Source organism: Alternaria burnsii (assembly GCF_013036055.1).
Source record: "Alternaria burnsii strain CBS107.38 chromosome Unknown 705, whole genome shotgun sequence".
NCBI lineage: Eukaryota > Fungi > Ascomycota > Dothideomycetes > Pleosporales > Pleosporaceae > Alternaria > Alternaria burnsii.
The window spans coordinates 3505344-3529340 of record NW_024066107.1 but is presented as its reverse complement, the minus strand read 5'-3'; the positions used below and the strand labels follow the sequence as shown (position 1 = coordinate 3529340).

Below are 23997 nucleotides of genomic sequence, written 5' to 3'. Positions count from 1 at the left end.
TCTCTCCATATTCAAAATGGGAAGGAAGCACGTGTCTTCACTAGCCTTTATACTCCCCCTCTTAGCCAGCACCGCAGATGCGGCGTCAGACCCCGCCCGGCCGCGGGGTGTTGGTCCCGAGTGTATGTTGCACCTGTTACAGCTCGTGGAGAGCTTCCAGACGCACGACTGAGCACAGCTGACAGCCAGTGTCTAGTTGCAAAGTACTACAAGGATGCCGAGACATTTACTTGTATCTCGAATCCGGCCATCAAGCTTCCCGTTGCACGCTTGAACGACGACTACTGCGACTGCCCCGATGGCTCTGACGAGCCAGGCACATCGGCATGCTCCTACCTCTCGCCCCTCTCCCCGCCGCAGCCCTTGGGCTTCCAAGGCAAAGACGTCAATTCCACGCCGGCTCTGCCTGGCTTTTACTGCAAGAACAAAGGCCACCAGCCGAGCTACATTCCCTTTACCAACGTCAACGACGGCGCATGCGACTACCAACTATGCTGTGACGGCAGCGACGAATACGAGCGTGTAGGAGGTGTCAAGTGCGAAGACAAATGTGCGACCATCGGTAAAGAATGGAGGAAGGCGGACGAGGCGAGACAAAAGAGCCTGACTTCTGCAAGACAGAAACGGAAGGAGCTGGTGGCTGAGGCTGGCCGTATGCGCAAGGAGGTCGAGGACCGCATACAGACGCTCAAGACACAGATCGAAGGCGCGACACTCAAGGTAGATGGCCTGACAAAGAGCCTCGCCGAGATCGAGAGGGCGGAGCGAGGCAAGGTCGTCAAAGGCGCAGGAAAGGGCGGCAAAGTTACTGTGCTGGCCAGCTTGGCCAAAGAGAGGATCCAAGAGCTCACCGAGAACGTCAACCGTGTGCGAGACGAGAGGAACGCGGCACAAGCCAGGATCGAGGAGCTCGAGGGCATGTTGAAGCGCTTCAAAGACGAGTACAACCCCAACTTCAACGACGAGGGTGTAAAGCGTGCCGTGCAGGCCTGGGAGAACTACGCAGCACAAGAGCGTACAGGTCCCAACACCGCTCTCGACCGCGATCTCGATGAGATTCTGAAGCCAGACTCTGAGAGCGCTATCAAGTGGGAAGAGTTCGAGACAGTTGAAGAGTCCGATGTAGAGCTTCGTAAGTACATGTTTGCTCACTCACTCTATTGATTCACTGACCATGGACACAGTCTACAAATTCGAAGAATACCTCCCCGACTCTATCCGTAGCTGGGTGGACAGCAAGCTTCGCGACTTGCGCGTCATGCTCATCGAGAACGGTATCCTTGCAGACCCTACGACCGGCGACACACCTGAATCCAAGGCCGTTACCGATGCCAAGTCGCAGCTAGATTCTGCGAAGAAGGAACTCGAGGGAGACAAGTCGGAACTTTCAAAGCACGAGGAAGATCTCACCAAAGACTACGGCCCAGACTCTATTTTCCGCGCCCTGAGAGACCGATGCACATCCACCGACTCCGGCGAATACACATACGAGCATTGCTTCCTTTCAAAGACCACTCAGAAGCCTAAGAAGGGCGGCGGTCACACTGGCATGGGTAACTTTGCACGCATTGAATCCATCACCGTCGATGAAGAGCTTCCTGCCGACGGAAGGGGCTTGGGCAGCGGTGAAAGAATCGCGCTCAAGTACGAGAACGGCCAGCATTGCTGGAACGGACCGAACAGAAGCACCATGGTCATCTTAGCCTGTGCGGAGAAGGATGAGATCTGGAAGATCGTCGAAGAGGAGAAGTGTGTATACCGAATGGAAGTAGGTACGCCTGCCGTCTGTGGTGTCGACGTACAAAAGGCTGCGCCGGCGCACAACGAGCTGTGAAGAGATGAATCGACGTTGGAATGAATTAGGCAGGTGACCATTTTCATGTTCTGGAACATGCATTGCTGTCTTGCAACCCATACGATTAGCACGTAGAGCGCTTTTGTAGTAGATAAGAACCCAATCACCACCAATCAGCGCCGAGTTACACAGTTCCTAGTTTCCCCGCTTTCGACGTCTCTTCATCCAGCCGGATATACCATTCCCACCAGGCCATTCCCGTGAGGAGCTTACACAGCGCGATGTCAAATATATGCGGCTTTACATCAGCTCGCATTAGTCTCATGATCCGCAAGCTGATCGACAATACTCCTAGGCACGTATTCAGTGATCCAAAACGTGGCCTTGCGAAAAAACAACTGGATTTTGAGGTACCCTGAGCGTGACTTGATCAAGACAAAATGTCGCCCGAAGATGGATCGACCAAGACTACCTTCAGAAACCATGAGACTTTTCCGATAGCAATTGTCGGCGGTGGTCTTGGTGGCCTTGCCCTTGCAATCGGCCTGCTCAGATATGGTGTCAAAGTACACATCTACGAAGCTTCCGCAGCCTTCTCAGAGATAGGCGCTGGTGTCACATTCGGCGCCAACGCCACGACTGCGTTACACTTGATCGACCCCCGATTGCTGGAAGGCTTCATGAAACATGCGACTTTCAATACAGATCCTGAGCGGGATGATACTTTCAACACGATTAGATGGGGTATGGATGAGAGACGAACCCATGGATCTAAAGCTGGAGACCTCGCGTTCCATCAGAACGACTCATATCAGCCACAGGGTGCGCTAGCCGGACTTCGGATGCGAGGTGTAAGTGTCCCTGTACGAATTACATGTGGAACACGTGCTGACTTTATACACCTATACATAGCGTATACACCGAGCGCGGCTACTCGACGAGATGGTTGCGCTTCTTCCTACGGACATAACAAGCTTCAGCAAGAGCTTCGAAAGCGTCGAAGAAGTGGGTAATGGAGTCCTTAAGCTAACATTTACCGACGGGACGACTTCACTAGCTAGCGCAGTCATTGGCTGTGACGGCATTAAAAGCAGAGTACGGGGCTTTGTATGTGGTCCAGACATTCAGCCGGAATATGCCCACGAAATAGCGATGAGAGCGATGGTTCCAGGAGAGGAAGCCAAGAGGGCACTTGGAGAAGAGATGGCTATGAACAGCCAGCTGTACTGTGGCTACGGAGGATACATCGTAACATATCCTGTCGAGCATGGTCAATTTGTCAACATGGTTGCCATGCCGCACGACCAATCCTTCACCAGTACTTGGGGTCAGGACGACTGGACAGTATCAACAAATGGAGACGAGGTTCGCGAAAAGTTTAGAGACTATTATCCGCCGCTCATCGATCTCATTGCCAAATACCATCTGCCCTCCAAATGGGCACTCTTCACCCTCCAACACAATGCATCATACTTCAAGAATCGTAAGTGTCTCCTGGGTGATAGTGCACACGCCACGACACCTCACATGGGAGCTGGGGCTGGCATGGCTATGGAAGATGCATATATACTTAGCCACCTGATCGTTACTGCTGGAAGCATCGACAACATCGAGGCTGCTTTCAAGGCCTACGACGCTGTAAGACGGCCAAGGACGCAGGAATTGATTCAACGGAGCATGGACGCAGCTCTAGCATACGACCTCATGATTGAAGGAGTAAAGGATGACATGAGCAAGGTCGAAGATAGGATCAACGAGAGCTTTCAATGGCTCTGGCATGCGGATTTGGAAGCGCAGTTGAACAGTGCGAAAAAGCTCTTGAAGGAATAACGTGGGGTTACAAAGTCTGCGAGCTGCTAATATTCGCCCAAATCGTTAACAATGTGCTCTCCTATGGCTTCTAAGGTTTTCTCATCTTGTCCCTCACGCGTCTATCTCCTCATCCGACTTCGATTGATGTTCGGTAGAGCTTCGGCTCTCGCTGTTCCACAGTACCATCCTGACAAATGTAGATTACGTCATAAGCTTCGGCGTTACCGCCACTGCCGATAGCATTTCTCATGCCCTGCCAAGCTCAGGTACCATCTCGCTTTCAGCGGCTACGTATCTTGATTCAGGCGTTCCTTACCGTCTATAGCTAACGGAGCCTTAGGACCATGCACATCAGGGTCTACACCGGTGTAGAATACAGCGGAAAGTTCTATGGGGTTAGTTTACCGCGCAGTTGCCGAGATCGACCGAACGATGATTTCAAACCATCGACAGGATGGTTTTTTAGCATGAGGCGTATATAGGTATATTGACGCCTCTCCGTCCTCACTATTCAACAATCTCAACTGCCATTCCTATTGTCCAACTTTTCTCACATGTCCGCCGAATTGTCAAACCTTCCCAAATCAAACACACACAACACCAAGATGTCCGCTGAACGCCTTTTCCAGCCACTCAAGGTGGGCTCTATGGAGCTCAAGAACCGCATTGCTATGGCGCCTCTAACACGTTTCCGTGTTAACGACAACCACGAAATCCTGCCCATGGCCGCACAGTACTATGGTCAGCGTGCTGTCGTGCCAGGAACTCTTCTCATCACAGAAGCTACACTAGTTTCGAAACAATCCGGTGGATACCCCAACGTACCCGGTATTTACACACAAGCCCAGATCGACGCATGGAAACCAGTCACCAAGGCTGTACATGACAAGGGCTCGTACATCTACCTCCAGCTTTGGGCTCTCGGTCGTGTAGCGAACAAGGATTTTGCACAAGCGAACGACATTACCATCAAGTCTTCCAGTGCGACATCCCTAGGCGAGGGCTACGCTACTCCCAAGGAGATGACCGTCGAGGAAATCAAGCAGAGTGTCTCTGACTACGCTCAAGCAGCTAAGAACGCCATTGAAGCTGGTTTCGACGGTGTAGAGATTCACGCCGCGAACGGCTACCTCATCGATCAGTTCCTGCAGGATACTTGCAACAAGCGCACAGACTCCTACGGGGGCTCTGTTGAGAACCGCTCCAGGTTCGCCGTCGAGGTTACTCAAGCTGTTTCGGAAGCCGTTGGCGCGGACAAGACCGGTATCCGGTTGAGTCCTTTCTCAGAGTTCCAAGGCATGAAGATGAAGGACCCTCTTCCCCAGTTTACAGACATCATGAAAAGACTGGACGCGTTCAACCTGGCCTACCTTCACCTTGTTGAGGCCCGCGTGGCTGGTAACGCCGATGTTGAGGGATCCGACTCTCTTGACCCCCTGCTGCCCCATTACTCGGGCAAGCTACTCATCGCTGGTGGACTCAAGGCTGAGGACGCGAAGAAGTTGGTCGAGGAGCACAAGGACCGTGACGTTGTAGCGGTATTCGGACGATACTTCATCAGCACCCCCGATCTTGTTTTCCGGATAGAGAAGGGAATTGAGCTCAACCCTTACGACCGCGACACTTTCTATATTCCCAAGAGCGAGAAGGGATATGTCGATTACCCTTACAGCAAGGAGTTCAAGGATGCGCACCCAAACTTGTAGAGGCGATGTTGAGAGATACCCAATAGAATTTACGCCCATGTTAGCATAATAGACGAATATTGAAATATATCATCATAAAACACGTGCGCTGCTGAGTGTTTGCTTGTATGTCATTGATCGACACGTTTCTGATGTTGACATACGATGCTGGCAGAAACACAGTCAAGTGTTGTTGCACGGTAAACAAGAACGGCAACTCCACAATAAAACAAAACAAGTGACGTGGACGTGAAAGAAGCTACTGCTGCACGCAACTAGCATCGGAGCGAACCTCGGTAGTAGGTTAATTTATTTGGCGGGACTTCTTCCGGGGTAAACATCCGAGATCCCTGATCCCCTACAGCAAGTCCACACGAGTTCCCCTGATATCTAACCTCAGTAGGCACGAAAGCCTCGAAAAGTCGTCCAGAAACGCAGATGATCCGTTTCACTTGCTTATGATTGGATCGAAAAAGTGTTTGAAACAAGCAACTGCCTTTATATATGGACTTGCGCATGGCCGTGCCTCCCAGATTCGGCAACTTGGTAAATTGACACTATGCCACCGTTCAAGCACGGCTAGCATCCACGGGGAACAACCTCACAATGTTTCGCGCTAATGAATATCTCCATACGAGCATAGCAGGTCTATAAGAAGGAAGTGACTCGCAGGAAACTCATTCTTCACGAACTCGCACGGCAATCAAGATGCACTTCTCCACCTCTGTACTCGGCAGCATTGTTGCTTTCTGCGCAACTGCCAATGCCGCCCTTACCCGTGTCAATGACTTTGGAGCCAACCCTTCCAACCTCCAGATGAACATCTATGTTCCTGCCAAACTTGCGACCAAGCCCGCTATCATCCTGGCCGTACGTGATTTTCTATCTTTGCAAGGTTTCTTTGATAAGGCTTGCGCTGACCCATCGATAGCTGCACTACTGCGGTGGTACTGGAGAAGCTTACGCTCAATCTACAAAATACAACAGCCTAGCTGAGCAGAAAGGTTTCATCAACATCTTCCCGTCCACCAAGAAAGACAACAACTGTTGGGAAGTCAACACTGCCAAGGGCCTCTCTCGCGATGCCGGCGGTGACAACCAAGGCCTGAACAACATGATCCAGTACACCATCAAGAAGTACGGTGCCGACCCGGCCAAGGTCTTTGTCACTGGAAGCAGCTCCGGGTGTATGATGACCAACGTCATGATGGCGACCTACCCCGATGTCATCGCTGCAGGATCATGCTATTCCGGTGTCGCAGCGGGCTGTGTAGCAGGCAGCCCCGGCGCCAGCCCAAGCACTGCAGACCCTCGATGCGCAAACGGCCAAGTCATCAAGACGCAAGCGGAATGGGTGGCACAGGTCAAGGCCATGTACCCAGGCTACACTGGCACCTACCCTCGCATGGCGACATGGCACGGTACTGCTGATACCTTGGTCAAGATTCCAAACTTGGGCGAGCAACTTAAGGAGTGGAGCGGGCTGTTGGGTGTTTCGTTCACAAAGAACGTGACGAACACCCCGCAGAGCGGATATACACAAATGGTGTATGGAGATGGAACCAAACTTGTAGGATACAGCGCGTTGAATGTGGGACACACTGTACCAGTACACGAGGCGGAGGACATGAAATGGTTTGGACTCTGAGTGAAGGAAGTCGAGAACACGACGAAATATGTTCGCCTGATTCGTTTGTATATACTTTCCAATCTTGTTGCGAAGACCGAAGATCGGTAGGGCCTCTCGTTACCAATGAAAACCAAGCACCAACGCCTGCATTAGCAGGGTCAAGTCGGTATCATTTCTGCCGTGCATGTGTCGGTGTAATCACGAGAACCGTGTCTCGTGATCTCGTCAGTCGCTTTTCAAACCCTACTCGAGGACTCAATGCAAAAGCATCAATCAATTATCAATTCTTCAGCAATGACTACTTTGCCATGTCGTGGAAGATGGGCCCCATGTTGTCCTGCCAAGTATCCACAATCTTGTTTGCAGGGCCGGCGGCAATCATCTCGTCTCCCTTCTTCCACTTCCCTAACGTTTCTTCGATGAACTCTTCTACGCTCAAAGCAGCTTTGTTCTTCTCTTTCTTGTTGTCATCTGGATCCTTTCTCTCACGATGTAAGTCTGTTGCCACAGTGGGCGGCGCAATCTCGATGACCTTGATCTTTGTATCCTTGAGCTGGGCTCGTAGGTTCATCGACCAGAAGTGTACCCATGCTTTCGTACCGTTGTACACGGGGTCTAAATCGTGGGTAAATGAGATCAGTATGCTCCTCACAAAGATTTTGTACGGAGACACTTACTGACGAGGGAGAATGGCACGAAGCCAAGAACGGAAGATACATTGACCACCAGTGCCGTTGGCTTGGTTTTGAAATGTGAGAGCAGGTTAAGTGCAAGGTGCATGGGTCCACGGATATTGATATCGATTTCCTGGTCAGCCTTGCTGCCAAATTCCTCTGGGTCCATTTCGTTGACGTCGAGTGGCCGCTGCACACCAGCATTGTTGACGAGGCAATCGAGGTCCGGATGCTCGGATATCAGCTTCTTGGTGAAAGCCGGGATAGATTTGACGTCTCCAGTATCAAGGACGTAGTATGCCGTTGCTCCGATCTCTTTTGCAGCTTCTTGCAATTTCGACTCTGTACGACCTGCGATGATGACTTTCTTCCCATCTTTTATCATCTGGTGCGCAAGCGCCTTTCCGATACCACCCCCACCGCCGGTCACGAGAGCAGTCTTGAAGTCGTAGTTTGTGGACATGTTGGGCGTAAAACTTTGTGGTGTTCTGGAAGATGAGTGCAACTATTTAACCTGCCATAGCGGTACTTGCGGGTTGGCTAGCCAAAGACTTATTGCCGGTGACGTGCACTTTCGACGGCGGCGCTGATGATGTATGTACCTAGGTACGTCATGACCCATACGAATAGTGGAAATTTGCTATGATGCGCAAGACGCTCCAGGACTGGCAAGTGATGCACTTTTTCAACTCTCCTTTGCGCTGAACTTAACTCTCGACGACCAAATACGGTAATTTACTCAGGGGAGCTAACCATTATCGGGATGCGGGTTATGGCCGCTGTCAAAGTCCCGTGTTGTACGGACACAAAGAGGGACCCGTAGTTTGCCCGAAGTCATTGCGGAAAATGAGCGCGCAGTGGAAGGACCAGCATTGCGGCGCTCGGGACGGCAGCATCCACATCCTCATCTCCTCTTCGCCTGACAAAGCTCTGACAAAACTAATGACTGATGGCCTACAAACCTCAAGCCCCAGCATTTCCGAAGGCAACACCTCTGTTCTCGTTGACAAAGCTCTTACAAACTCCAGATTGCTTCTGCGCTTGGTCGCGACCCACACGCGGACACGCGAATCACAATGTCTGGATTTTGTTCCATGCGTCATGCGACCCGAAACCGGCTTGGCGTGATGTGGGGTAGCCACGCACCAGTCGCGTCGATGCCAACGCGATGTCCACTCTTGACGCGCCGAATTGCACTGCCGTACTGTATGATTACTGGGATACCCGGTACGAGGCGGTTGTAAGAGCTTATATTAGATGCAAGCCACATTTGGTGATGTGTGACACCACCCATCTCTTGTTCAAGCAACCTTCAAGCGGGGTAGCTGCACTCGAACTATCAGCTCTTAGTGACAACGGCGAAAAGATTCCAAGATGACAGTCTCGGAGACAAAGGAGTCAAAATGCGATGTGTTAGTCTGCCGATGTTTACGTGTCTGAATATGTCACTAATAAGTTTGAAGCCTCATCGTTGGTGCTGGTCCAGCAGGGTAATTACCAATGTCCAAAGCGACATCTTGAAAATATTGACGAGATCCCAGAATGATGCTCTCGGCTTGGATGGCGAGATGTGGCATCAATGCTCGCGTCGTCGACAAACGTGGCACAAAGATTTACTCAGGACAAGCGGACGGTTTACAACTCCGCAGTCTAGAGATTTTTGACAGCTTTGGCTTCGCCGATAGAGCTTGGAAGGAAGCCAATCATTTGATAGAGGTACGCGTATATCTCTCTCTCCTAAGACAAAGACTGACACGTATACTTTCTGGACGCGTATAATTTGGATGAACTTGACTAACCAGCATCTAGTTCTGCATGTGGGTATGTTGTCGCTTTTGGACTGCATTTCGGCTTTCCTAACACACGCAGAATCCCGGCAAAGACGGTGTGATACGCCGCTCAGATGGGGTGCCCGATACACCACCTGGTCTCTCTCGATTCAAAGAGATCGTACTCCACCAGGGACGGATTGAAAGATTCTTCCTTGACCACATCAAAAAACACTCTAAGGATACGCTACGTGTCGAGCGTGCGGTGTTACCCGAGTCGCTCCATATCACTGAAGATCGAGTAGACGATCATTCACCAGATAATTATCCCATCACAGTTCAGCTTCGATATCTTACCGAGGATGAGGCCAAACCAGCTCAAAGCAAAGGCTCTGGAATCAACGACGGTCTCTTCAGAAGTAATCTGGCAGATGATGACACTGAAGATCTCATCGCGAACAGCCAGCAAAAGGAGGGTAGCACGGAGACTGTGAGAGCGAAATACGTTGTAGGCTGCGATGGCGCCCACAGTTGGACACGAAAGCAACTAGGCTTTGAGCTGGAAGGGGAGCCTACAGATCACATCTGGGGTGTGTTGGACATTATTCCTATTACTGACTTTCCAGACGTCCGTAAACGTTGCGCGATACATAGCGAGTCTTCAGGATCGATGATGATCATCCCACGTGAGAACAAGCTTGCCCGGCTCTACATCCAGCTCACGGAGATCAAGCCCGACGCCAGTGGTCGAGCGGATAGATCAAAGATCACACCCGATACTATTCTCACCGCTGCGCAAAAGATCATTGCACCGTATAAGCTGACATACGAATACTGCGACTGGTGGACGGCGTACCAGATCGGCCAGAGAGTCGGCAAGAACTTCGATCACAAGAGTCGCGTGTTCCTGGCTGGCGATGCCGTGCATACACACTCACCGAAGGCTGGTCAAGGAATGAATGTCTCCATGCAGGATGGGTACAACCTGGGTTGGAAGCTGGGTTTGGTGGTGAAAGGTATCGCTCAACCTTCCATTTTGAAGACATACCAGTCAGAGCGGAGGCGTATTGCGCAGGATTTGATAGCATTCGACCACAAGTTTTCAAGATTGTTCTCAGGGCGGCCGGCGAAGGATGTCATGGATGAGGAGGGAGTCAGTATGGACGAGTTTAAGCAGGCATTCCTCAAGGGTAAGAATATATATTTCCAGGTAAATCACATTTGCTAACAAAATCAAGGTCAACTATTCGCTACAGGGCTCTCGGTAGATTATGGAACGAGTATGTTGGTTGGCAAACCAGGCAACGCGGCAGATCAAGGCGACGGGACAGACGTATCTTCAAAGTTCGAGATCATCGGCAAGCAAGAGCTCGCCTCAGAGACGAAGTTGGGCATGCGTTTCCCAAGCTACCAAGTCATCAACCAATCCGACGGCCGAGCCTGGGAGTTCCAGCAGAAGTTGAAAAGCGATGGACGATTCCGCATCATTGTATTTGCCGGTAATGTCGCAAATGCACAACAGAGCGCCCGCTTGAAAGGCTTCTGCGAGACTTTATCGTCCTCATCATTACTGGCTCCCCATCTCATCAAGAACGTGGAAGTGCTCACATTGCACTCCTCGAAGCGCAAGGAAGTAGAGCTTTTGCGCGACTTCCCAGATATCTTGCACCCATTTGATTCGAAATTTGGATGGGATTACGATTCAGTGTATGCCGATGATGCCAATCCGTTCGAGGGCTTTGGCGATGCATATAAGGGGTATGGTGTCGACAGGGAGACAGGATGTGTGGTCGTTACGAGACCGGATCAATACGTTGGTTACATTGACACGGTCGACGCGGGAGGTTTCAAGGGTGTTGAGACTTATTTTAAGGGGATATTTGCATCCTAAATACCTCTTTGGAGTACGGCTTTGCACGGAGAGTCCAATATAATTCTTCCAGTACATCCCTAGGGCGTGGTCACGGCTTGAATACCTAGATATCTCCGGTATCACTGTCCTCCCCGCCCAATTTCAATCGACGGGCAATGCATACATATATCTCACTATGCTAACCAATTTCTCAATACTCTCATTTAAAGAACACCTGTGTTATCAGCAGTTTTCTGTAAGTTGTCGGGGTAGTCTCAACGCCGGTTCTACAAATATGGATGCCTGCTAGGACGACCTCAGGAGTTACAGAGTTAGAGCTGGTGATGCACGAACTATCGACATTCCAGCCTTAAACCCAATGGTCTTCCAGTGGTGAACACTAGAAGTCGTGTATTTTAGTTGTCAAACTGATGCGAATGAAGTTGCGGACTGGGACGAGTTAGGGCGCGTGACGCATGAAGCATCAGCCAGCTGCACTCAACGCTTAGACCGCCTTTTGGTATCTGGCGATGGAACCTTGGTTGAGTCAGGAGTCATGACGCAAGAAAGATCGACGTTCGACGATCAGATCGTGCGTCGGGAGCGGTGGAGCGCAGTCTGATGCATCTTTTGTTCTCCACTGTCAGTTCCTGTTCTTCTCCAGCCTCGCCTACTCTGAAACTTGTGGTTCACCCCATCTGTCAACCTCAATAACTCATCCTGCGCTGTACATTTTAGATTCTAGATTCATCTCTCCAGGCTCATCATACATCATTGTTATAGATGACTGTTATGAAGTTCTTTGGGTGATTGTACTAGCTTTCATATGTTGAATGGCCAGACCATTGTACTTCATGAATATAGGCTGTCTCTGGATGCCCTTGCTGATGATGTCGTTCTATCGCCTGTATAGTAGTTGTGTAAATTAATAGTCGATGTCAACTTTTGGAGCATCGTAGAACGCAAACCACCTGAAGAGCATTATTGGAACACTGCGCTTATGGAGGGTATTTTTGAGAGGAGTTCGTTGTTGCCATGTCTAGATGGATAAACCCTCGTGGTCTCAGTCGCGTAATATGATTTTGTGAGCTCAGAAGTAGGTACTAAGAGAGCATATGATGTGGTTGTAGTTGAAAAGGTGCTGGGTGATGCGCGATATATGCTACTTAGGTATCCTTGATCCACAACGTACGCGTAGTATCACGGTACCCAGGCATGTACTGCGACGACCAGTCGTTCACGAGTTATGTCTTTTGGATGATACCTCAGCAGAAGATGTCACGAAGAGGGAGAGATCGTAAGCATAGATGCACGCAACACTTAGGCTCAGCGACACAACTAGCATTTGGCCGAGCAGATGCTCTTTCACAGGTCGAGGACTGCAACCATTCTTACTGACGTCAGACCAGTTCAAGATCGAGACCTATTTCAGGGGGACATTTGTGTCGTAGGCAGAAGCAAATGCATATGCTCAACAGATAAACAAGTCGTAGGTTTGGCGGTAAACTGCGAACACCCTGTTCGGCTGTGGGGTGCTTCTGCCATGCTCTAGACCTAGTGCAAAGACGGCAAGACCCAGCAGATATTTGCCTCGACAACCGATGATCGAGCCACAATAGTGCAGGCCGTATCCCGAACCAATAGAACACGACAGGTGAAACAGTCGCACGCGAGTACGGACGAATTGCACATGGAGTGGTTGAGATGGCGCCGTCTAAGCCACATGGGGCCGCATATGGGGTGTGTTCCTGGGTTGACAGGGGACAGGGGTTCGGCGTTTCCATAACAACGTCCGAAGCAACAACAGCGCTGCATACACCGCCATCGCATCACTGCTGCAAAAGTTGCTGTTCCACCCTTTTTGAAGACATCCATATCGCATTTTTGCCCATCTCAATCACTCCTCGGGTTTCACGAAGAATTACGACACTTTTCATATACCCATTTCTGTTTTCGCGGCGCACACACATACGATGGACGGGTCCACACCGCACAGTGGTTCACACTATGGACGGCCACCTGCATATGACTATGATGACGGCTCCCCTCAGCAACTACAAGGAGGATCAACAATGCGCTTGTTGACAAACGTGGATGACAGCCAAAGCTATATGCAGTGAGTATTTGTCTTCCTTGTTGTCTCTCTTCCACTTGCGTCCTGCATCTTGGACTCAATCTCATCCGCACCAGAAGACCCTCATTCGAGGACACTTCAAACATGTCAAGTGCCAACAGCAATACTGCCGAGTTGGGCGCGCGCATGACCATGTCTGAGGTGGGCAAGCAGAAGGCTGCCGAATCGGACATTCACGACTTCCTGCGCGAGGCCGGCGATGCGCTGAGTTCAACGTCCAGCACGGCTGCTGCACCTACGCAGATGCCACGAAGGAAGATGCTCAGTTCGGAGATGGCAAACTACGCGGCGCCCTCCAAAACCGTACGATCACAAGACCCAGACTTACAATTACGTGATCTCCGCAGACCTCCATCGCCAGTATCGCGCACATACCACCCCACATCATCCTCAGTATCCGGCTTATCACGGACGCCGTCAGTGATGGACACTGCACCGAACATGCCACCGCCAGATGACGATTATGTTCCCTACCGGCGGCCGTTATCACCCGACCGGCCATACTCACCCACGCGCACATCAGACGACTACTCGCGGCCACCAGCTTCAGTCAACTCATACGAGCCACTAGACCTTCATGGCAGCCCACGGCCGGGCAGTCCGCAGCGACCACTACCTCCAGCGCCCTTGTTCACCAATGGTGCCAGACCGGGCTCTCGCGGATCTGAGAACACCATGGACATGACCGACATGACTTCAATACCAATTCACGACGACGACGACCCCTTCACCGACATTGGCGACGACAGACCAGACCTGCGATCGAGGGACTCCTACATGAGCGACGATACATATACGGACATGTACACTGAAATCGATGAGAAGGCAGAGCACTACGGGCCAGCTCCAGATGGCGCACAGGAACGACGTGGAGCGCGAGATGCAGTAATGACGAAGAAGGAGGTTCGCCTGATTAACGGTGAACTTATTCTCGAGTGCAAGATCCCGACCATCCTCCACAGTTTCCTTCCGCGACGAGATGACATCGAGTTCACGCATATGCGATATACGGCTGTCACATGCGACCCAGATGACTACATTGATCGTGGCTACAAATTACGCCAAAACATCGGAAATCAGCGAGAGACGGAGTTGTTCATTGCTATTACCATGTACAACGAGAACGAGATCGACTTCACCCGAACAATGCACGGTGTCATGCAGAACATCAGCCATTTCTGCTCGCGCATGAAGTCAAGAACTTGGGGAAAGGATGGATGGCAAAAGATCGTTGTGTGCATTATCGCAGACGGCCGTGGAAAGGTCCATCCCCGAACTCTAGATGCTATCGCTGCTATGGGATGTTTCCAAGAAGGTATCGCGAAGAACCACGTGAACCAGAAGGAGGTCACAGCTCACGTCTACGAATACACCACTCAAGTCTCCTTGGATTCAGATCTTAAGTTCAAAGGCGCGGAGAAGGGCATTGTGCCATGTCAAATGATCTTCTGCTTGAAGGAGAAGAACTCGAAGAAGCTGAACTCGCATCGTTGGTTCTTCAACGCTTTTGGACGGGCGCTTAATCCAAACGTCTGCATTCTACTCGACGTGGGAACCAAACCTGGACCCAAAGCCCTGTACCACTTGTGGAAAGCATTCGACACCGACTCTTCTGTCGCTGGAGCTGCTGGAGAAATCAAGGCAGGTAAAGGCAAAGCCTGGCTTGGTCTTCTCAACCCGCTCGTCGCGTCGCAGAACTTCGAATACAAGATGTCCAACATCCTCGACAAGCCATTGGAGTCCGTATTTGGATACATCACTGTCTTGCCAGGTGCGCTTTCAGCATATCGTTATCACGCGCTGCAGAATGACCACACAGGCCACGGTCCTCTTAGCCAGTACTTCAAGGGAGAAACGCTCCATGGTCAGGATGCAGACGTTTTCACGGCAAACATGTATCTGGCCGAAGATCGTATCCTATGTTGGGAGCTCGTAGCAAAACGTAGCGAGCAATGGGTTCTGAAATACGTCAAAGCGGCGACTGGTGAGACTGATGTGCCAGGTAAGAATGTTCGCCAAATTTCTCGATTACCGAAGCTAACATATAGCAGATGCTGTACCCGAGTTCATCTCTCAACGTCGGCGATGGCTGAACGGTGCTTTCTTCGCCGCTGTCTACTCATTGCTCCATTTCAAGCAAGTGTGGGCAACTGACCATACCATCGGGCGGAAGATCCTCCTCCACATCGAATTTGTATACCAGTTCGTGCAACTTCTGTTCACCTTCTTTTCGCTTGCCAACTTCTACCTGACGTTCTACTTCGTTGCTGGCTCACTTTCAGACCCGGAACTCGATCCCTTCGGCCACAACATTGGAAAATACATCTTCTACATCCTACGTTACACATGCACCTTGCTCATCTGCATGCAATTCATCCTGTCTATGGGTAACCGACCCCAAGGAGCCAAGAAGATGTTCTTTTGGAGTATGGTCATGTACGGTGTCATCATGGCGTACACTACCTTCGCCTCCTTCTACATCGTCATCGTCCAACTCAAAGATCCAAAAGCACCAAAGACAATAGGGGCCAATGTCTTCACCAACCTTATTATCTCTACTGCGACGACGATTGGTCTCTACTTCCTCATGTCCTTCATGTACCTGGATCCTTGGCACATGTTCACGTCCAGTGCGCAATACTTCGCTCTTCTCCCGTCCTACATCGCCACTCTCCAAGTGTACGCCTTCTGCAATACACACGACATCACCTGGGGAACCAAGGGCGACAACGTAGCGAAGACGGATCTAGGAGACGCAAAGGGAAAGAACAAGGACGTTGTCGAACTCGAAATGCCATCAGAGCAATTGGACATCGACAGTGGTTATGACGAAGCCCTGCGCAATCTTCGTGATCGCGTCGAAGTACCTGAGCCTCCGATCTCCGAGTCGCAACAACAGGAAGACTACTACCGTGCCGTCCGAACCTACATGGTTGTCATCTGGCTTATCTCAAACGCTATCCTCGCCATGGCTGTCAGTGAAGCATACTCAGATCGCAAAGTGACAAACAATTTCTACTTGACATTCATTCTCTGGGCTGTCGCTGGCCTTGCTTTCTTCCGCGCCATTGGCTCCACGACTTTCCTCATCATCAACTCCATCCAAGCGATCATGGAAACAAAGCTCAAATGGCAAGACAAGATTGACGACAAGAAGAGCAATAGAACTGGTCTTGGTGGCGGCAGAAAGTATGGTAGAAACAAGTGGTGGAAGTTCGGATTTGGCGGCGGTGTGTCATCGAGTTGGTTCTCTGGCAGTACAGTATCCAGTAAGCTTAGCAGTCTGGCGCCTAGCAATTGGGGTGGAAGCAGTGTTGGGAGATAAAAGTACGGCGAGTAAAGTTTTGACGGTAATGTCGCGTATGCTATGACTTCACGACGAACTGATCTTGGGCGTTCTGGATACATGCTTTGGGATGATACCTGGGCTGGGCAACCAAGCCCGCTCTACTGTAGCAGTATATAGCTTTTTGTACATAATAACGATTATTTTATGCTAGTTTTCTCCATGCACGACATTGCCCTTATTGGTGAAGATTTGGTTGCGTCTTCGGGGGCAGAAGCGCCGTGTTAGGAAGTGACGCTAGGGTCGTGTGTTTACATGCCACTCCCGTTCCCATGCCGCCGCACACCCAACTCCCCGCCCTTACCAAACTTTCGCGACAGAACAAAATGGCGCCCCGAAGTAAAGCTGCGAACATTTCCTTTACCGTCGAATCCGCTTCGGAAGACGAAATGACCGTTGACGAGCTCAATGCGCATCCTACGCCCGAATCCAATAGCGAAAACAAAGCGCCGGCGCGAAGCACGCGCGGAGCTGCACAGACGAAGAAAACGGCCTCCGCGACCAAGGCGACTGCGAAGGGTAGACCAGCGACGCGTCCAACGAGCGCCACTAGTGCGGTAGCCACGAAGAAGAGCGCGGCAGCAGGCGCGAAAAAGGTGTCGGCAAAGGGTGGTCGCAAGGCGCCAGCGGAGCTTGCTGAAGCCGTTCACAGCGATGTGGACGAGACGGAAGAGCTAGAAGAGCAAGAGGCGGTTGCGCAGCCCAAACCAGCCAAGAGAGGCAGACCAGCAAAGAAGGCGCAGGAGGAGGTCGAGGTCGAAGAGGCGGCACCCGCAAAGAGAGGGCGCAAAGCTGTCGCGAAAGAAGAGCCTGTGAAGAAGGAGACCAAGGCGAAGCTTACGACAAAGTCAAGAGGGACGAAACGCGCAGCTGAGCCCGAGACCGAGCCTGAGCAGATGACAATCCCTGAGACACAACAAGAGCCAGACGCAGACCCAATGGATGTATCGGAATCCGTGGAAATCGAAGTCGACGAGATACCCGAAAGCATGCCGCCACCACACGTGCGACCCTCCGCACGTAGAGCCCAACCCAACAGCAGGGCGCGACGAACATCAGCTGGAGTGAGACGAACAGGAAGTGTGTCAGACTCTGAGCGGGACCCTGCCATGCGAAGGAAAGTCGGTGACCTAACAAAGAAACTCGACGCCATGACAGCCAAGTACGAGACGCTCAAGGAGTCTGCCTCGTCAGGGAAGGAGTCGAACTTTGAACAGCTTAAGAAGCGGACAGACCAGATCGCAAAAGGTACGACGCGACAAACGCAACTCAATAGCGTATACTAAAACATGTCCAGACCAAGACGCAGTCATCAAAGCCCTTCAGCAACAAATATCTGATTTCCAATCACGCACCTCGGACCTCGCATCGATAAAGAAAGAGTTGGCAGCAGTTTCCAAGGAGTCAGCGCGTCTCGCTGCCGAGAACAAGAAACTCGCCGACTCGCTCACATCGGCACAGGGAGAGAGCAAGGCATTGTCGAGCAAGCTCGCAGCAGCCCGATCGGCGCAGCCAGAAACCAAGAATGTGCCCGGAAGCGCGGTGAAAGCTAGGACAACCGGCGTCGTTTTGCCAGGCACTGTTGAAGCAGCCAAGGAAGCGACACTCGCAAAGCAGAAGGTCGATTTTTACAGCGATCTTACAGACCTCGTTGTTCTTGGTGTGAAGAGATCCGAAGACGAGGAAGACGTTTACGATTGTCTACAAACAGGACGTAACGGCAGTAAGTCGCATTCCCCACGTGTCTTGCAACTTAAAGATAACCAATGTACTGACACCACTTCTTTGCAGCACTGCATTTCCACCTCACAGTAGCCTCCAGCGGTACATCCTACGAAGACGCAGAATTCATCTACCAGCCTTTGCTTCACGAACAAAGAGACAAGGAGCTTTTGGATCTACTGCCTGATTATCTCACAGAGGAGATTTGCTTCCCGAGGGCGCAAGCGCCCAAATTCTATAGCAAGGTTGTGGATAGTATGAGCAAAAAGATCATCCTGGAAGAGGACCAGGACTAGAGAAAGAAGCCGGTTGATATCAGATTGGGGACTTTTGAGAAGCCCAGAGTTACGGGAGGCGCACTTGCACATTTCTAGTTATATGACGGTTATGACGGCTGCTTTATACCTTGGTCTTGAGCGCACGCTCATGTCTATATTCTGCTTTGTAGTATCGAATACCCAGTCATGTTCATGTCGTAAAATGGCAAACAGCAACTTTTGTGAGAGTGGAAAGATCGGTCCAATGTTTGCTTGTTGGTACAATTGGCGTATCTACAATGTTCCGCACCCTTGAAGCACGTTTGCGGCTATCCGAAGAGGTCTCGCCGCCGCATCGTGTTCTCGTCCACTGTCATCATTGCTCCAGTCCAAACGTCATGTTTATTGCTTTCCTTGGACCTTGTCCGCGGCCTTCTTGACGTACTCCCTAGTATGTTGTTAGCCTCGGTCTTCCGGTACAAGCGCCTGTACTCCGCTGCTTTCGCAACCAGCTAGCGGCATGCCACTTCTAGGGTATGTGTACGCACTTTACGAAGCTCTCCTCCTCGCTGCTCTTTGCGTTGATCGGGGGAGTGGTGGGGTCCTCAGCCTTCTTGCCGCCCATGGAGAGCGCAGCACCGGTGAATGTGATACCGAGGGTGGCCATTGCGAGCTAAACACAGTACTTGTCAGCCCATGTCAAGGATCATGGTCCATGTCGTCTTTCTGATCCCCAAAGTCCGCCATAGATGGCCTTCAAGGCATGCGCCACGAAGCACTCATCCAATGCTTCCGGTCCTCCATCCCACCAAAGTTTTCCTCCTCCGGTACACCTCTAAGGGAAAGAACATACGACGTGCGATCCGACCTGGCGGCCCATAATAGTGTACATGGCAACCATCTTTGCGGTATTTAAGGATTATCCGTGCCGTAAGCGGAGTGATGGAGTGTCAATGGATAGAGAGTCGTGCGGTGGAGCGTTGGTGGATGCTGCGCTTGCGCGGAGCTCTCTTCGGAAGAGAAGATTGGGTCTTGGCGTTATGTGGCTGACAGACTGTGGCTGGTGAGAACTAGCACAGCCACAACGATTGAGTGGGTGTGACGTCGAGCTGCCGAGGTGTGCTCTGGTTAGGGTAGGCAGTAGTGGTACCAAAGAAGCATGGAGGTCTACGCCTGCGCAACTCTCCAAGACTTGCTTTCACTCTCTTTTGTCCGTCATTTGTCCATCTTTTAAAAGTCTGAGCATAGAAAGAATCCCTAAAACACATCAGCCATGGCGAAAGACGACAACAAGAAGATTGTAGAGGTCGACGGCGTACCGGTGGAGCGTCAAGGCACGCGACCGGATTTCTCAATTCCACCAGCTAGGAAACAGCTGCCGAAAGAGCTTCAGGACACGCTCAACGATGACGAGAAAATGTGGGAGGTGCTCTACGACGGCGAGTAAGTAATGGTCCCTCAATTGTCCTCTTTATGCCCATTCGAACGGCCGTCCGTGATGCTCCGACGCTCTTCACGATCCATAGATTCAACTGACAAAGACTATAGAGCCGAAGACACAACAGATACGAACATCCGATATGCCGCGTACGCCTCTCGAATTCGTACCATCATGCTTTCCGCGCACCGCTATGTAGCCTACACCTCTGACATTGGCGAGTCCTTCCGCCCCATCGCACATCCGTACCTAGTTAAAGGTGCCTATGGTATATCCTGGCTCTACCTCACTGGTGACGTTGCCCACGAAGGCTACAAAGCTTACTGTCGCAACCAACACGTACTCCACCCCGAGAACTACATCGACGAAGCAGCAGAGAAGAGTCTAGGAGAAGGCAAGGATAAAGATCTCGCGGCAACAGGGAAGACTGCTAGCACCGGCATTCTCGATAAGGTGCAAGACCTGGCAAGGAATGCTACAAATACAGAAGGTGTCAAGTATGGCGAAGCCGGGGGCCCATTGACCGGTGGGCAGGTGGTTGCGGGCAAGATACCTGCGATCGAAGATTACAGGGCTGTGATGGCGCAGAGAGCTGTATTCCAGGCTGTTGCGTCTATGGGGCTACCTGCTTTTACTATCCACAGTATCGTCAGGTACTCTGGGCGCGCACTGAAGGATGCGAAGAATAAGACCTTGAGGACTTGGGGACCCATTGGGGTAAGTAAATTCAAGCTGTTTGGTTTCGATGCGGTTCTAACTATTAGCAGCTTGGTCTTGCAGCAGTCCCGTTCCTCCCCTTTGTCTTCGACGAGCCAGTTGAACACGCTACTGAATGGATCTTCTATAATGCGTTCAAGACGTTTGGTGGTGAGGAAGCAGTCGCGGGCAGACCGGCGGTTGGCGTGAAAGAGTTGAGGAAAGAGGAAACACAAACGAATAAGTTGAAGAAGGAGTTGTAGAGAGCTCTTGCTACAGAGGCATACCATGTCTTAATCGACATCTGTAGATACACGACGCATGTAATCCACTCAGTATCAATGTACATATGTGATCCACCCTTGAAATTGATTGGTTTGCACCTATAATTTTGTCTCTAAAGAGACGGATCGTTGCGATTGCAGGCGTGCTTCGATGAACCGCATGTACGTCTTTTTAAAGGGCTAGGGACTATTTTAGAATGCTCATCGCATTCGGCTCATGCCTTCCCCTTCTTGCTATGCTCCTCGCAAGCCTTTGTGAAAACTTTCAACAATTCGGAAAAGTCACATACATTCATCGACTCAAACGCAGAGGATGAAAAGATCTTCAGTGCAGTCATACGTGGACTCTTGATTCCAAATGCGAGCTTGGCAAGGAACCTAGGGTCATCGCGTACACTAATCTCCTTCAGTACTTGCTGAACCTTCTTGGGATCAGGAGCTTGTGGCGGCTCGTCAGGTAGCACAACTCGCCTATGTGTCTCACACCACGTGCAATGTCCACATTCTTCTGATACATCAGTGCTTTCCCCGAAGTAGTCCGCGATAGACCTAGACAAGCAGCGTTTGTCGGTGATCAGATCCAGTAATGCTTTTGTCCGGGCAAGGTTCTGTTGCTCTGTCTTTTCCATGGTTTCATCAAGTTGTTTGACGATATTGTCAATCTCTTCTGGTGTGGACGGCAAGGGTCGCTCCAAGCGGTATACGTTCTGTACGCCCTCTTTCTTCAGTTCAATCGCACCGCGCTCATTCCATTCGTCCATTTTGCGTACTAAGTCCGCTCGGGCGATGCCACTGGAATCAGCGAGATCATCCAATGCCACGTGAGTCCATTTGCTACTCTTGACTGATGCCCTAACGATCGCTGAAGCTGCTGCCGATCCATCGTTCCGCACGATGTTCGGGTTCTTGACAATGTAACTATACTTCGCGTATAAAGCCCCAGCAGAACGGAAAAGTTCGAAATGCAACTCCATCTGTGCATATAGAATGCCAAGAATGATAGCTTTGATGTCAGTTTCTTGGCCCTGCGTGTACAGTGAGAGTTGGAAAGTGTCGCCTGCTTTGAGTTGTCTACGAGCTGGCGAACATATATCCTGCATCAGAAGCTTCAGTGAGCGTAACGAAGGCCGATCACCGTAAGTGAAGATGTTGCGCAAATAGAAGTCCTTTGTCGAGAGGTAGAACATGCACACACTCGGTTTGCCGTCTCGACCAGCTCTACCGATTTGCTGACTGTACGATTCGACACTGTCAGGTATGTCGAAATGAACGATGCTACGGATATCTGGCTTATCGATGCCCATACCGAACGCAATAGTAGCAACAACGATCATGTCTTTGCTGATGAGGAACTCGTCTTGTGTTTTCGAGCGCAGTGGCGCAGGCATTCCAGCGTGGTAATGCTTAGCTTTGAAGCCACGCTTCTGCAGTTCTCCGGCCAGTACCTCTGCGCCCTTTTGAACTGTCACGTACACTATGGTAGGACCAGGGTGCTTCGCAAGATGAGCAGCTAGTTTTGACACGTAATCGGCGTCTTTGCCATTCGCCTCAGCCAGGAGGCGTAGGTTGGGGCGATACATGGTTGTCCGGACAAGGCCTTCTTTGGGTATAGCGAAAGCATCTCTAATGTCTTCGGCGACCTTCGGTGTTGCTGTGGCGGTGAGGCATACAACTCGCTCAACTTGTGCTTCTTTTGCGAATCGAGCAATTTTGAGGTAGTCCGGGCGGAACGAGTGGCCCCACTCAGAGATACAATGCGCTTCGTCGACAGCTAATAAACGGATGCCTCCAGGGATGTCTTTGAGTGACGCGATAAAGCCTTCGCTGTTGAGACGCTCTGGCGCGCAATAGATAAGATCTAAGCGGCCTTTCTTGAGATCGTCTTGTGTGGCCAGGAATTGGTCGCGGGAGACGGACGAGTTCAACACAGCAGCTTTGACCCCGCGGCGTAATAGAGCATCTACCTGATCCTTCATCAAAGCGATAAGCGGTGAGATGACCAAGGTGACACCGCTTTGGTCAGCAGTCCGGCGACCAAGCTGTTCGTCTTGATATCTAAACGCTACGGCAGGTACCTTTGATAGTCAGACGGATAAGTCATTGCACAAAGACATGACTCGCCTGGTAGCAAAGGCTCTTGCCACCCCCAGTGGGAAACACAACGACCGCGCTGCCGCCGTCCAGAAGTCGAGTGATGGCTCTTTCCTGTTCAAGCCGAAACTCATTTATCGCGAAGCATTTCTTGAGGATTCGATTCGCAAGAAGCGTGTTTGGTGAAGAGATGACGGTGTTACTACTCTCATGTCTGTTTCGCTTGGATAAGGACGTCGTGTTACCGCTGTTGACAGTAAGTTTGCGCTTTCCATCTAGCACAACATCTGTGGAAGCCGCGAATGGCTCTTCATCGCCAGATGACCAGCCGAACTCATCCTCGCTCATATTGGCGAATCGAGCGAACGATGACAGGCAGAAGTGCCCTCAATTACCGAGAGTAGGTGCACGGGCGTTAGTTGTGGGCGGAGAGTTGCTGCGTTAGCAACAAGCAGAAGTCGCGACTTCATCCTGTGTTACACGCCAAGAGGTTGAAAGCGCGCTAGCACGTGATTTGTAGCGTGAACTGGCCACTCGTACCTGTGCAAAACCGCAAAGAGAGATGAGCGAGGAATTGTGCTATTAAAATCGAAAATAACAAGAAAACCCTGTGGGTAAGAACATGGTTCATCTAGGTATCAGCGCCTGTCGGCTGTCGATGTTGCGACATCGAACACCTTCTGGGCAGCAAGCCCCGTTTGCGGAGAGCGAGGTTAACTTGACATGACCTGCTTTGCCCTTTCCGAATGTCTGTCAAGGTGTCTTTTGACTCTTTCATGTTTGACTGGGATTATCGATGCTTGCGTGTGTGC

General features: G+C 51.1%; 9 protein-coding genes across 9 annotated transcripts; 6 read left to right on the top strand and 3 right to left on the bottom strand.

Moving 5' to 3' along the window:
* Nucleotides 1–16: 16 nt before the first annotated feature.
* Nucleotides 17–3625, top strand: GT037_001240 (glucosidase 2 subunit beta precursor; the record flags this gene model as incomplete). The annotated part of the gene is made up of 6 exons (XM_038926287.1): nt 17–122; nt 197–1132; nt 1185–1768; nt 2047–2173; nt 2231–2646; nt 2708–3625. The coding sequence occupies 6 exons, from the start codon at nt 17–19 to the stop codon at nt 3623–3625; spliced, it is 3087 nt and encodes a 1028-aa protein (XP_038792143.1).
* A 587-nt stretch (nt 3626–4212) lies between these two features.
* On the top strand, nt 4213–5313 carry GT037_001239 (12-oxophytodienoate reductase 1; the record flags this gene model as incomplete). Its single annotated transcript, XM_038926286.1, has 1 exon — nt 4213–5313. The coding sequence occupies one exon, from the start codon at nt 4213–4215 to the stop codon at nt 5311–5313; it is 1101 nt and encodes a 366-aa protein (XP_038792142.1).
* Nucleotides 5314–6000: 687 nt separating this feature from the next.
* GT037_001238 (carbohydrate esterase family 1 protein) lies at nt 6001–6940 on the top strand (the record flags this gene model as incomplete). The annotated part of the gene is made up of 2 exons (XM_038926285.1): nt 6001–6162; nt 6224–6940. The coding sequence occupies 2 exons, from the start codon at nt 6001–6003 to the stop codon at nt 6938–6940; spliced, it is 879 nt and encodes a 292-aa protein (XP_038792141.1).
* Nucleotides 6941–7220: 280 nt separating this feature from the next.
* GT037_001237 (short-chain dehydrogenase) lies at nt 7221–8059 on the bottom strand (the record flags this gene model as incomplete). The annotated part of the gene is made up of 2 exons (XM_038926284.1): nt 7221–7537; nt 7600–8059. 2 exons carry the CDS (start codon nt 8057–8059, stop codon nt 7221–7223), a joined length of 777 nt encoding a protein of 258 aa, XP_038792140.1.
* A 911-nt stretch (nt 8060–8970) lies between these two features.
* GT037_001236 (glycosyltransferase family 2 protein) lies at nt 8971–11256 on the top strand (the record flags this gene model as incomplete). Its single annotated transcript, XM_038926283.1, has 6 exons — nt 8971–9008; nt 9060–9086; nt 9138–9312; nt 9406–9417; nt 9466–10555; nt 10604–11256. The coding sequence occupies 6 exons, from the start codon at nt 8971–8973 to the stop codon at nt 11254–11256; spliced, it is 1995 nt and encodes a 664-aa protein (XP_038792139.1).
* Nucleotides 11257–13190: 1934 nt separating this feature from the next.
* GT037_001235 (glycosyltransferase family 2 protein) lies at nt 13191–18715 on the top strand (the record flags this gene model as incomplete). Its single annotated transcript, XM_038926282.1, has 6 exons — nt 13191–13333; nt 13408–15353; nt 15403–16620; nt 16926–17945; nt 17995–18420; nt 18489–18715. The coding sequence occupies 6 exons, from the start codon at nt 13191–13193 to the stop codon at nt 18713–18715; spliced, it is 4980 nt and encodes a 1659-aa protein (XP_038792138.1).
* Nucleotides 18716–19078: 363 nt separating this feature from the next.
* On the bottom strand, nt 19079–19577 carry GT037_001234 (uncharacterized protein; the record flags this gene model as incomplete). Its single annotated transcript, XM_038926281.1, has 3 exons — nt 19079–19124; nt 19225–19349; nt 19530–19577. 3 exons carry the CDS (start codon nt 19575–19577, stop codon nt 19079–19081), a joined length of 219 nt encoding a protein of 72 aa, XP_038792137.1.
* A 372-nt stretch (nt 19578–19949) lies between these two features.
* GT037_001233 (uncharacterized protein) lies at nt 19950–21073 on the top strand (the record flags this gene model as incomplete). Its single annotated transcript, XM_038926280.1, has 3 exons — nt 19950–20119; nt 20225–20831; nt 20882–21073. 3 exons carry the CDS (start codon nt 19950–19952, stop codon nt 21071–21073), a joined length of 969 nt encoding a protein of 322 aa, XP_038792136.1.
* Nucleotides 21074–21309: 236 nt separating this feature from the next.
* Nucleotides 21310–23533, bottom strand: GT037_001232 (atp-dependent dna helicase recq; the record flags this gene model as incomplete). The annotated part of the gene is made up of 2 exons (XM_038926279.1): nt 21310–23169; nt 23201–23533. 2 exons carry the CDS (start codon nt 23531–23533, stop codon nt 21310–21312), a joined length of 2193 nt encoding a protein of 730 aa, XP_038792135.1.
* Nucleotides 23534–23997: the final 464 nt, after the last annotated feature.